This window comes from Equus przewalskii, chromosome 3, assembly GCF_037783145.1.
Source record: "Equus przewalskii isolate Varuska chromosome 3, EquPr2, whole genome shotgun sequence".
Lineage (NCBI taxonomy): Eukaryota > Metazoa > Chordata > Mammalia > Perissodactyla > Equidae > Equus > Equus przewalskii.
In genome coordinates this window covers 37,294,429-37,307,702 of record NC_091833.1, presented here as the reverse complement: position 1 = coordinate 37,307,702, position 13,274 = coordinate 37,294,429, and the positions used below count along the sequence as shown (strand labels likewise).

General features: G+C 41.7%; 1 protein-coding gene across 2 annotated transcripts in view; it reads left to right on the top strand.

Annotated features, from left to right (window-relative positions):
- The window catches only part of NFKB1 (nuclear factor kappa B subunit 1), a 113,610-nt gene that overhangs the window by 31,351 nt on the left and 68,985 nt on the right, over positions 1-13,274 (top strand). For both annotated transcript variants that reach the window (XM_070614147.1, XM_070614146.1), the window contains exons 4-5: positions 85-122; positions 4,391-4,489. In XM_070614147.1, coding sequence (XP_070470248.1) covers positions 85-122; positions 4,391-4,489 — 137 coding nt within the window. The remainder of the gene's footprint in view (positions 1-84; positions 123-4,390; positions 4,490-13,274) is intronic.

The window sequence follows — 13,274 nt, the reverse complement described above, 5'->3', positions numbered from 1 at the left end:
AATTTCCGTTTTTTACGTGCTTTATATTTTATACCAAATTTTAGAAGCCTCACAGTTTCTGTTTGTTGTTTTTGCTTTTCGCAGATGGCCCATACCTTCAAATATTAGAGCAACCTAAACAGGTAAGAAGATTCAAGCGATGGGACTTTCTCTTTCACTGTTAGATCCGTAAGTCTAACACTAATATTTCAAGCACCAAGTAATAGTAAATGAATTTTATGAAGGAAGTAGCTTACTTGGAAGATCAGCGCCCTGCCACATTATCTAACAACTTGATTCATCCATTTTACATTTCTCTTAGTCATTCTTCAAACTGCCGTGAGCCCCAGTATGCAGTTCTGTAAAACTTCAGTTAGTTGTAGAGCCTTGATATCACATTGTGTCTAACAATTCTGCTTACCAGCCAATACCAGCAGAGGCACAGGCTGTCTGCAGTCACTGTCATTCGCATGGAGACAGCACACACGCAGTCCACAGCAGAGTTACGTCCATCAGTGGTGTCCGTGCACCTGCAGCTTTCTTTAGCCTCCCTCCCTCCCTTAGTTACTCCAGGTTTTTTTGTTTTGTCTTTGGAACTTGTGCTCTGAGATTCTAAAAGTATCAGTGGAGGTGAAGTGTTGGAATGGGCAGTGGAGTTCTCTTGCCTCTGGTGTCAGCGTTAGACTCAGCCTCTTTGGGGTGAGGAGCGGAGCATTTCATCGTGTCAGGCCTTCCTCTTATCACTGGACTCTGTAGAGGATGCCTGGGAATTGAAGTGGCCTCCTCACCGTGCCCCACCTCTGTGGGTAAATTATTTATTGGAAATTGGATGGGACCAGTGCTATGAAAGAGGGGGAAGGAAAATCTGTAATATCTGCCTTAAGGAGATTTCAGTGATTAGGGGAGGGAAGTAATGGGATAGTCCTCCACAGAATGAGGACGGGATCAGTAAAGCTCTGAATGGGTGTGCTTACCAAAATGTCTGAGACTGAGGATGTGCATTCCTGCTCTCCTGCAGTTATCTTACCCAACACCTTTCCTAAATGTTTTTAGCAGCTCAGGTGAGTGAGTGTAACACTTTTGCAATAACATTTAATAAATGCTAATTAAGTCAAGATCTTAAAGTGGTTATTATTGTTACTATAATCATGACATTATATATGTATTTGGATTTGGCCAACATGTAAAGGATGCAAATATCTTAACTATGAACAAGTAGACTATCCTTTTAAGGTTGACCCTGGATAAAAGTTTGTGATGTGGGGACAAGAATGCCATGAGGTTTCAGGGCATTGCTCTAGATGCTTGCAGGTGGCACACCCTCACTCCACAGGCTGCCAACATGACTTTCCTGTGCTTCTGTCCAATTCTGTAGCAGTGACTTCTTACAAGAGGTACCAATTCTCTCAAAGACCCCCCCAGTGGAAGTTTATCCTCTAAAATTCTATGCAGTGCTCTGGTCTCCCGGAAAATTGTCTACCTTTTAAGATCAGGGTCCTCCATGAAACTGAGAAATCAACTAAAATTTATTTATCTGCATACCAGGCAAAGCATGTTTTTCAAATATCCATTTTCATAAGTATAACACTACAATAAAAATTTTAAATGCAGCTCCTTATTATGGGTCCAACAGTCATAAGGAAAAATTGACATTTATGATTTACCTGAAGGGTTATGTAGTTCCAAGATTCACACTTTAATTTATTATATGGTGACGTGTAAAATCTCATCTGAGTAAAACAATGTGTTTGTTTACCAAACTGATGTTATTTTGATGTCTGACTCCAGTGAAAGTAAGAAAGTTGTATTTAAGTCAGACTTTCTGACCGGATGGATACGGCCCTGCCTTTGAGGTCGATGACTCATTTTAAGCAAATGGAGTTACTGAGATGAATGGCTGTGGATTGGCAAACCTTTAATCTCAAAAATTTAGAATCAGAAACGTATCCAGACTATGCATTTGAAGATGTCCTATCTTCCTGAAAAACAATCCTAAATTTTCATCCTCAGTTAAAAATTCCTTTGCATAAAGCTTAGATACTCTTATGCAGCCATGAGTAATATCTGTTTTTCAAACTAAAAGCAAGCTATTAAGACTTATCTGTTTACTCATACTATTTGATACCACTTCCAATTAGCTATAAAAGTATACATGTATATATTTCTCTGACTGTCTTAGAGGAATTTTGTGATTAAAGATAATGAATTACTTTATTAAATTTTTTAAAATAAAAGTTAGAAAAAGATTCTTTTTTCTTTGGGGTCTCTTTACCACAATTTTCCCCAGCTCTGACGGACATGAGTCATGGTATAGACTACTAATCTTTAAAGTATCCAGTTCTGTTGCATATTATTCAGTGCTAATTATCTCATACTGGTTAAAAACTGAAGTTGAGGGGCCGGCCTAGTGGCACAGTGGTTAAGTTCGCACATTCCTCTTCTCGGCAGCCTAGAGTTCGCCGGTTCGGATCCCTAGTGCTGACGTGGCTTGTCAAGCCATGCTGTGGTAGGCGTCCCACGTATAAAGTAGAGGAAGATGGGCAGGGATGTTAGCTCAGGGCCAGGCTTCCTCAGCAGAAAGAGGAGGACTGGCAGTAGTTAGCTCAGGGCTAATCTTCCTCAAAAAAAAAAAAAACAAAAAAAAACCTGAAGTTGTATTTAAATTGATTAGCAGTCAGGTAAGTCTCTAACTTTATGTTTAGCCAATTCTGGAGGCTAACTGTTGCACGTGCTGTTGCTTTTTCATGCTTTTAGAAATTTTATTTAATTATTAAAAATAAGCCAACAGCCTTTGTCTACAAAAGGTATAGGGCTGAATTTGTAACTTATTTTTTAGTTTAAATTTTGAGAGACGCAAAACAGAGGAATTGCCCTTAAATGACTAACCTGACCTCGAAAGGCTTCCCTCCTAGTGTTAAGTTTGGAGGCTCCTGAGGAGCTGTGTGCGAGGCTGCGTTGCGTGCCACTTCCGTGAGCTGACCATCCACTCCTGACCCACGCGTCACTGAGGAACTTTCCTCCACCAGAGAGTTTACTTCAGGCTTTCCTCACCCCGTGAAACATGCTTTAGGACTGATTCTGTCTGGAAACCAGCGAGTTCTCAGAGAATATAGGGATGGGTCCAGCTGCTGACAGAGATTTGAGTGGGTTCAGGGCTCTTGGACCACTGAGAGACTGTTTTGCAACACCCTACACGAAGCGTAATGAAATGTAGTGCAATCTAAGGAAGGCGAAATTTTACTTTGGTCCATTAGCTCAGAGCTGTGAAACCTGTGCGTTTGCTGGGCTTCACGGTTGTGATGAGTGTGCGAGCTGGAAGCCCCACCAGCACATAGTGCACGTGCGGAGCTCCTGACGGCCTAGTGAGCCAGTACTGTTTATCTGAAGTGAGTCCTACGATAAAAATAAGTGAAAGGTGAGGATATTCCTTAAAGCAGGTTAACATATTCTTTTCACCAAAGGGTGAATTTTTAAAAAACCATCCGGTTAAGTGACTGTGTAATTATAAACTACTAACACTACCACAAATTGATTGGCATCATTATAAAGTTGAATCTTTTAAGAAATACACTGAAAGTTCCCTTAATACGATGATGAGACTCATTCTCATAACTGTCCTTGGTTTATCCAGTATGCACAATTATAATTATTAGCCTTGTAAATCATAAAATCTTAGGATGGAATGGACCTTGAGATGGTCTAGTCTAATCTCATTTGTGTAGATAAAAAAGCATAGAACTTAGATGTTTATCAGCCCACAGTAGTTCACATAGTAAAGACTTCCAGCTAACTCTTATTGATTTACTACATCTGTAAAATTCTTGAGTTAACAATATCTAAAGGGGCTCTCTGGTTTTGAATTCATTCAGGTCAGTTAATATATCAAGCTGGAGCTAGATAATCTCAATAATCATAAAATCAAAAATCTTATCTGCTAAACCGTTGAGAGAAGCTGGCCAGATGCGGAGTCTAGCGTAAGGTGTGTTTTACCATACTGACGTGATATTTTTACCAAGACGTCTCTGTACGCCCTCCTGAACCAGCTGTAATCAGAGTAGATAAAGGCGTTCCTTTACGCGGGAGTCAAGGAAGCGTAACTGGTTAACATGGCCAAGTTCAGAGCTTGGCAGCAGCAATTTGAGATGAGGAAGCTCTGGTTCAGACAAGCTGGAGCGGGCCGTCCTCCACATCTGCACAGCGGGAGAGGTCCCGCAGGTGAGGGGCCTGGCTCATAAGCCACAGCTTAGCGCATAAATATCAATTAATATCAATGTTCGTAGTAAGATTATGGGAAAAGTGGTCCTTATTTAGAGAGCCCTCTTTCACACAAGAATTAAAGATTTGTATATGACTGTGTCCCTGTGATTTTTAGCAAGTGTTTCTCAAGCCTTGGTTCTGCTCGCCTTTGCAGAGAGGATTTCGTTTCCGTTATGTGTGTGAAGGCCCATCCCACGGTGGACTGCCCGGTGCGTCTAGTGAAAAGAACAAGAAGTCCTACCCTCAGGTCAAAGTAAGTTCGTGGTGTCCTCTGTGAATCTGGAAGGTCTGATTTCCCAGGAGCAAGAGAAAGCCATGCTTTAAAGAGCTACAGTTTGCCTTTCCTCCGGAGCCAAAGTGTTCATATGCTTATTACAATTTTACCTAGAAATTTGTCTCTTAACAATAGAAGTGACAGATTTTAAAACTGTTAATATTTCCATTTAGTAGACATTATTTCAGCATTAACAAACTTTTACTATTTCTTGAGCATCTTAAAGTTTTTTTAATTGTGCACTTTCTGAAACTTTAGTAAGGCTTTGAAAGAAGTGCTTGATATCAGCTCTTTGGAGATTTAGGGGAAATAAAACAAATGACTTGAACGTATGGATTAAATAGCATAACACTGAAGATCATGACTTCGGATCCAGTGTCTGTTACTAGCTGTGTGGCTTTGACTGCGTTATCTAACACTTCTAAACCTCCGTCCTCTCATGGGTGAAGGGCAGAAATGTTAAAGGTCTGTACTTCATGGAGTCCCTTAGAGATAAAATGAGGAAATGTGTGTAAGCGTTCCACAGAGAGCCTGCACGAGCCCTAGGGCCTCTGCCTCAGCAAATGTGGTCACATGTGGCCGTCCTTGGAAAGCACTGCTTCGTGACGTGCCTATGGTGTGCTTTGTCCATCCTTTTACACTTCTTCAGGTTCTTTTTCAGTTTGTTAATTGAGAATGTCTTTCTCGAGTTAATTTGAGTTTTTTATTTACATTATGTGGTGTCATGGTTTAATAGACCGATTGATAATAGTTTTGCAGATAAGCCAGTCGACAATTGCAATGTCATCGTTTGCAAAAATTTTTATTTGTTCAAGAATTCACAGCTTTGGCAGAAGGCTATCAACTCAGTCCTCACTAAGGTGTGTATGCCCCTCAGGACGTGACGTACTTTTAGTCTAAGTCCTTTTGTTGGTTTGTTTTCGTGCATGGGTGAAGGGCGACAGGACAGACCTCAGTAAAATTGTGACGTCAGGGGAGTTTGTCTTTGGCTCCACCAGCCTTGCAAGCTGTTAACTGCCTCTTCATCCTGCCCACTGCCAGGCCCAGGCCTTTCTAACTTCTTATCCCTGTTCCCAAACAAAAGACAAAGTGCTGTGATGTTATTCCTTACACTTTGAGGGAAACTCATCCGTACTGGACAGTATTGGTGCTACCAATCGTATTCGCATTTTAAGTCTCCGAGCTCTCGAGTGGAGTGAGAGATGTTTTCCTGTGGAAGGTCATTAGGCACAGAAAATATGATGTGTTTAGCCCACGAGGCACACCAGAGTCTTACGGTGTCAAGTCCTTTAGAATCTGGATGAGGAAAGAGGAGCAGCAGTACTATTGAACTCTTGAGTGGCATGTGTGCTGGGGGCGGGGACGTAGAGGATAGGACATGGGAGGACAGTGAAAAAACAGGGCACAAAGAATTGTAACTCTGGAAAACAAGGGAAAGAGACACCCAGAGGCAAAGCGTCCTCGGATATTAGGAGTCAGATCCAGCACTTATCTTTTTAACATGTGTCTGTGTGTCATGTATGTAAATATCATGTGTCTTTATGTGTATCCACTTGTGACAAGGATAATTGAAAGATACATGCTGTCAGCATTGACACTGATTGTAACTACTGAAGAATTAACATTAAGAGAAACACTGGGAGTTTTTTCTGGCCTGGCGCTGTACAAAAAATATAAATTGTGGTGTTTCATGAACTGTTTACTTCTGTTGTTCCGGTCTTTTTGGCGAGGTAACAATTCTTGATAGTAACAAATACATGGCATTAACTTTGTTGTAAATTTATTACTTAACAAAAAACTTTATCCATTTATTCTCAGTGTTGATACATCCTTCTCATGTAGTGGTTGCTGCCTCACATTTACAAAATAATTTAGAAATAAAAGAACTTAATGGGCATTAGATGTTCTTGTTGAATGATAGTTTCTATGTCAAGGAGTTCAATACTTAGTGGGAAATATGTAAACAACTGATAATAAAGGAAGTCAGAATATAAATGTGTAAGATTGACCATTATTAAACTTCAGCTGCAGCTTCATTATTTCATTGGGTTTATTCTTATTCGCCAATCATTTATTTTTTATTCGCTAATTCAGTATATGTTTATTAAGCATTTAGTCCAGCTGTAAGAAAAGGAAGAACAGCTTAGAGAATCTGTTAGAACCTGCCGTTGTTCTCTTAGCCTGTCGTCGTTCGCTGAGAGTTCAAACGGCTCTGCTGTTCCTACCAGTTAAAGGAAGTAATTTTACTTGTCTTAGAAGCTCTTAATCGGGATGGGGAGGAGGGAGAGAAAGATAACCATGAGGTATTGTTTCCAGAGCTCTTCTCCCAATATCGCTTTTAATAGCTTTTTTCATAAGGGATAGCCGAGGGTGACCTTTCAGTTTACAAAGGTAAACTTTTCCCTTTTCCCTGTAAAACTTCGGCAGAGGAAAGAATTGCTCTCGTGTCTGTGAGGATCTTTACATGCGTACGTGTCTTTTCTGCAGCAGTCACTGAGCGCTGCTCGGCGTGAGGCTGAGGGACGCGGTGGGACCAATGCATCTGGAGCAGGGTTTCTCAGACTCGGCACTGCTAACATTTGGGGCCCGAAAACTCTGTTGTGGGGGCTTCCCAGTGCATTGTACTAGATGCCAATAACCTCCCTACAGTTGTAACAACCAAAAATATTTCTAGACATTGCCAGATGTCCCCTGGGAGACAAAATCACCCTGCTTGCGAATTGCTGATCTGGACGCCATGTCAGGTCAACCTTAACCTTTCTCTTTTGCATACTTTGCTACTATGAAGCTGTAGCACATAGGTTATATGGAAGTGCCTAAGTTTACTGTTTTACAAACGTATTGTACTTTTCCTGATTATTGATAGATATTTATTTTCAAGATGATGCTCATGGTGACTGTAATTTCTTCTAGAATCTCTGAGCTAGCATACCTGGATATTAAGGAGAAAGGTAGAAAGGAAAAAAGAAAACATCTTCAAGAGTCCGTGTTCTAAGGTGACTGCGTGTCTAAAAGTTAACCCAGGAGTTCTGCTGGCTCTGGGCTACAAACCGTTGCAGAAGAGAAAGTGAAAGTGAAGGCGGGTTCAGTCCAGGCTGTGAACTCGCAGAGCTGTGGTTTGTGAGCCATGGGAGCATCCATGGACTGGTCCTCATCTCCCTTCTGCGGGGAGGTACAATGGAGAGGGCCCCACGCTTATCCTAGAATCAGTTGCTACGGGAACTCCATGGGGGAAGGCATTTACATTTACCGCAAAGCAATGATTTTTCTGAGATTTACGTGTGCTACATATCTATTGAAGTACATTTGTCCAGGCTTAACAGTAAAATGTTACGGGCTCTGCCTCTTCCTCACCTACAGCCTCTTAGTCTCTCTCCCCTCCAGGCTCACTCCCTCTCCTCACATCCTGCCTCTGTGAGAGCACACGCTCCCTTGAGAGGCCCCTGCAAGGCTGATGTTCAGCGTGCACTCAGTCATATGCAGGCAGCAGCAGAGAGTTGGGGCCAACCCGAAAGCTGCTGGGGCCGGCTGTGGTTTGGGGCTGCAGACCCCAGGCTGTACTATAGAGCGTGTCAACATAAGCTGCTTGAGTTGCTCTCTTGCTGATTGTCCAAATATGATACTTCAAGTTAAATCATTTTAAAAAAACCAATGCTAGGAGTCTACCCCAATCCTTCTTCTACTGGAATTTTGTCCCGTGCTCAAAACCTGATTTCAGATAAGCTGGGTGTAGGCTCAGCTTAGACATTGTCTCGCCGTGTCAAGATTATTTCTAGAACTCAGGCTACTGGACATGCTGACGCCCTGCATGTTTCTTTCACATCAGAGAATCCCATTAGTGTCTTGCTGTGTAAGTCTTCACATTCTTTTTTAAAAATGGTTTTAGTTATAAAATATTTCAATCATACAGAATATTTAAAAACTGATATAACAGACACCATATACCACCACCTAGCTTTGATAGATAGTAACATTTTACCATATTCGCTTCTGATTTCTCTCTCTTTCTGGCTCTCGCTCTTTCTAAAATGAAACATGGTTACAGCTAAAACCCACCCATCCATCACTTTTTCCTTCTTCATAGGTAAACCACTATTCTGAACTTTCATTCTCTGGTATGTTTTAATATTTTTTACTGCAAAACTATGGTTCCATAAGTACTGGCATTTTCAAGAAAATTAATTTTTATTGGCTTCAACCGAAATTGTCTGTTACACACGATGGCTTCTTTTCAGGGCAAAGAGTTAAAACTGGGCTCCACTGAAGATGGTGTTCCCTTTGATCCTGTTCATTCTTCTTCGTCATCTATATAAAATTTACTCATCACTAGGCAGAGTGTATTCTGACTCTCACAGCAAAACAGAAATAATATTCAGAGAAAAATCTAGGGAAAGTAAATATGCAGACTAACTGTATGTCTTTCCCTTTTTAAAGAAAAGCTTTCCTGTTGTTAAACATTTAATAACCCATTGTACTGTCCGTAAAGTTTCTTGAGTTCTGATTTCATCATGGAGCTCCTAATGGAAGAGGCTGGCAGAAAAGCACAAGTACCTTCCTCGAGGCCAAGCTTGTCCCTGCCTGTTTTTGACTCAGCAAGGAGTGCCAGGGAAGGCTCACTTCCCTCTTTTTCCCGAAAGTTATGCATGAGATTTTTATTAATCAGACTGCCTTCCTCTTCACAGAGGTGGAAAGATGCCAAGAGGAGCAGCCCCGTGGGGCTTCAGAAACCCTCGCTGCTTCTCTCCCAGAGTGGCCGGAGGGCAGCCGTCCTCTGAGAGCCCACTCTATGCCAAGCAGAAATCAGCATTAGTGACCTTTGCTCTAAAATACAAATAGCCTACCAGTTGGTGTTCTTATTTTCTCTTTAGTTATAAATATCAAATGCAGTGACGACAACTCGAAACATAGCTGATATGAGTGTAACTATTTTTAATCAAATGTTTCCTAAAAGCTGGTTCTCACATATGTTTTCTTTCCTGAGTGTTTTATGTTGAGCAGAAGCCATGTGTTGAAATGTTTAGGTCAACAGCAGCTTTTTGTTGCCCCCCCCCCCCCCCCACAATTGACGTATTTCTTTTTTTGTCTCCACTCTTGGTGCCTCTCACTTAAAAATCCTAAATGTTAAGTTTCTGTCAAGGTCAAATAAAGACTGGCTGATCTGCTGTGGCGTTTCAGGATATCACGTACGCTTGCATAACTTCCCTTTCTTTTGCATAGACTTGTCTGATTCGGGAGGTTTGCCATTTTAAGGATCTAGTTGTAATACTAATTTTGACTAATTTAATCAGACTCAATTACTAAAAGTAACAGGGAAGAAAATCATCAATAATCAGTTAGGTGTGCATGTAGAACCCAGTTCCTGGCATTTATTAAAATTTCGTCAATACCGCTAAGCTGTTCACTATCGGCATATGTTCATAAGGGAAAATAACCATATGCCCTCCGTACGGAACCCTGTGCTGTGGGTACTGAAGAGAAGGGCTTTGTAACCTGCATCCCTTTCGGTGGTTTCAGAGGGATTTTGGACTTCCGAATTTATAATGCAGAAACTTATGTGAGTGTATGTACATTTTTCTGGGGAGATAAGTATAACTTTTCATCAGATTTTCAAAAAGAAGGACTCAAACATGGTTAAGAACCAACACCTCATAGAGTATGTATCACTTTAGCTTTTTGACAGCACCTAATTAAAAAACTGGTGCATATATATGTGTAGTGTCTTTTTAAATTTTTCCTTTTATTTTTCTACTTTTTAATTTTATATTTACATTTTTGCATTTTTTATCCATTTTAAGTGAGTTGAAGTATTTCAGGTTGCTCAACCCAAAACCCAAGAAAGCTCCCCTTCACTTTGGATATTGGTGGAAAAGAGGGGAAACTTAGTATCAATAGCCAAAAAAGATGACTAGACTTCACTGCCTTTCCTCTCTTGCTCTTCCATAGAGATGCTGATTAAGCACAAAGGTAGCGTTAGGGATTGAGGCCGAAAGAAAGAAAACAATTCATTTAACAGATATTCGTTGAGCACCATGTGTCAGGTCCCGCTCTAGGCAGACCCACGGAACTCCCTCCCAGGTGTAACCACACTCTGGACTTCCAGAAAATGTTTCCTTCAAGTAGTTCAGAAATTTTGCATTTGTCCCCGGGAACAAAATATCACCTTGTAGAATGTTTGGGTTTTTTTTTTTTCTGCTTTATCTCCCCAACCCCCCCCCCCCCCCCCCGCCCGCCCGCCGTACACAGTTGTGTATCTTAGTTGCAGGTCCTTCTAGTTGTGGGATGTGGGACGCCGCCTCAACATGGCCTGACGAGCGGTGCCATGTCCACGCCCAGGATCCGAACCCTGGGCCGCCGCAGCGGAGTGCAGGAACTTAACCACTCAGCCACGGAGCCGGCCCCTAGAATGTTTTTTAAAATAGCCCTCTAAATTCGGTCGGTCTATGTATTCATAGTCTCCATTACGAACTAGAGGACACTTCTAGCACAGATTATAGCTGTGAAGTTTAGCCCTTGGAAATTGTTAGGATGACCACAGCCTCCTTGAATTTACCGATTGTCTGAATTTTAAGTTTTACTTTGGTTGGTCCCGGCTTGGTGACCTTCCTCTGTTGGTCATTCCCATGCTTCTCCCCTCTGCTCTTCCTTAAGTACGTGATTGCTCTTGGGACCATTGTTCAGTCTGAAGCAAATCTTAGTGCCTTCTTCTAGTCCAAGTGGTCTCAGTCTGAAGATTAGACAGTGTCTCCCCATTTCATTCAGGAGTTCAAGTCTCATCGAGTCACAGACTGGTAATTCTTCTTGATGAGGTGAGACTATGCAGAAATACTACAGCCCTGGACATGGAACAGCTCCTCCTCCACGTCAAGCTGTTTTTCCACCTGTCAGCAGGTCTGAAGGGGAGGCTGCAAACTACCCTGCGGTCTCAGCCTCTCCCCCTCCTCCAGGTGGACTCCAGATCAGAATCCTCTAGTCTGCACTGACCTGTCTGAGGTCTCATGAGGGTGGCCTGGAAGGTGCATGTAGACTTTTACAGACAGTACCTCTCACCTTTAGGTCCCCATCCATCCTGCGGACTGATTATAAGAATGGCTTACTGTGCTTACTTATATCATCTCATTTAATCATTACAACAATCCATTGAGGTAGGCTCTGTATCCTCCCTTGATAAATGAGGAAATTGAAGCCTGGCGAAGTTAAGCAGTTTACCCTGGGTTTCACAGCCTTTCCGGGGTGGATCCTGAGACTTCAGTTCAGGCAATGTGCTTTAAGAGACCACACTCTTAATCATCATGGGCTACTCCTATTAATTACCATAATATTATGGGTCTGTCTCTACTTGTAGGAGTCCTTTAAATCTATGGTTCTTGATCATGGATGTGTGTCAGAATCACCCGAGAATATTCAAACCACAAAGATGCCTGGGACCCGCTCCCCACACGCTGAATCACAGGGGGACATTTAGCCAATCTGGGATTCTGTGATAATTTCTAAGGACTCATGTCATATAATGACAAGATACAATAACAGAGGAATGAATAGGCAACTCATAGTCTAACTATTGAATATAATATTATGCCACTGTTTTAAGAAAATAACCATGAAGATGTGGAAAACTGCTTATGACCTAATGTTAAGAAAAAAGTAGGACTCCAAGTTAAAAATATAATTACTGAAATGGTTTAACTCAGTGAATGAGTTAAAATCAAGATAAGAGACAGTAGAAGAAAGAGTTATCAAATTAGAGAATAGATCTGAAGTAATTTCCTGGAATGTAGCACAGAGAGAAAACTTGGAACAAAGGATGAGATACAGGGCACGAGATGAAGAGTGTCGGGTGTCTAATTGAAGTCCTGAAGGAAGTAATAAAGCTGCAGATTTCTGCTTCTGCACCTAGAGATTCTAGGTCTGGGGTGAGGGTCAGGTGGCTTGCGGACCACACTTGTAGGTTTTCAGGCGTTGGCGCTGAGCTCAGTTAGTTCAGGGCTGGGCGTGATGTTGGTTCCCGTTTGGCCTCTTATTAGCAATGTTGCTTCACTTGGCTCAGTCTCAGTTCTTCATCCGTAAAGCTGAGATAAATGGTACCCGCTTCAGAGGATGTACAAATGGTGGTATTCAGTGCATGGCACATAGTAAGCACTTAAAAATGATAGTTGCTTCTATTTTTATATACCCAAATACACTAATTTTGGTATCAAATGGCAGCTTTTCTGATTGGTTTATGGAATCCTGGAGCTACACAGAAGCTTCACCAGTCCACTAGTTTATTTTCAGCACAGTCTCATCAATTAGTATTGCCTCCACTGTGTTTACACCAGGTCCTTCCTTCTATTTGGGTTATTAAGGTAGGAGATTGAAAACAGATGCTTTGCCAAAAGCTTACTTTTGGATGTAACACATGATTTCTTATGCAAATCTTATAGGTAGCAGGAGGCCAGAAAGGAATTTATTCAATTTTTGTTAGACTCCTTAATTTTATCTCTTAGGCACTGTGCATTTACTAATTTGCACGAGTATTGTGTTAGTTTCCTAAGGCTGCCATAACAACTTACCACAAACTGGGTGGTTTAAAGTAACCAAAATTTATCTTCTCACAGTCCTGGAGGCTAGAAGTCCAAGATCTAGTTGTCAGCTGGGCCCTGCTCCCTCTGAAGGCCCTAGGGAAGAATCCTTCCGTGCCTCTTTCCAGCTTCTAATGGATACTGGCAATCCTGACACTCCTTGGCTCGCAGCTGCATCACTCCAGTTTCTGTCTGTGTCTTCCTAG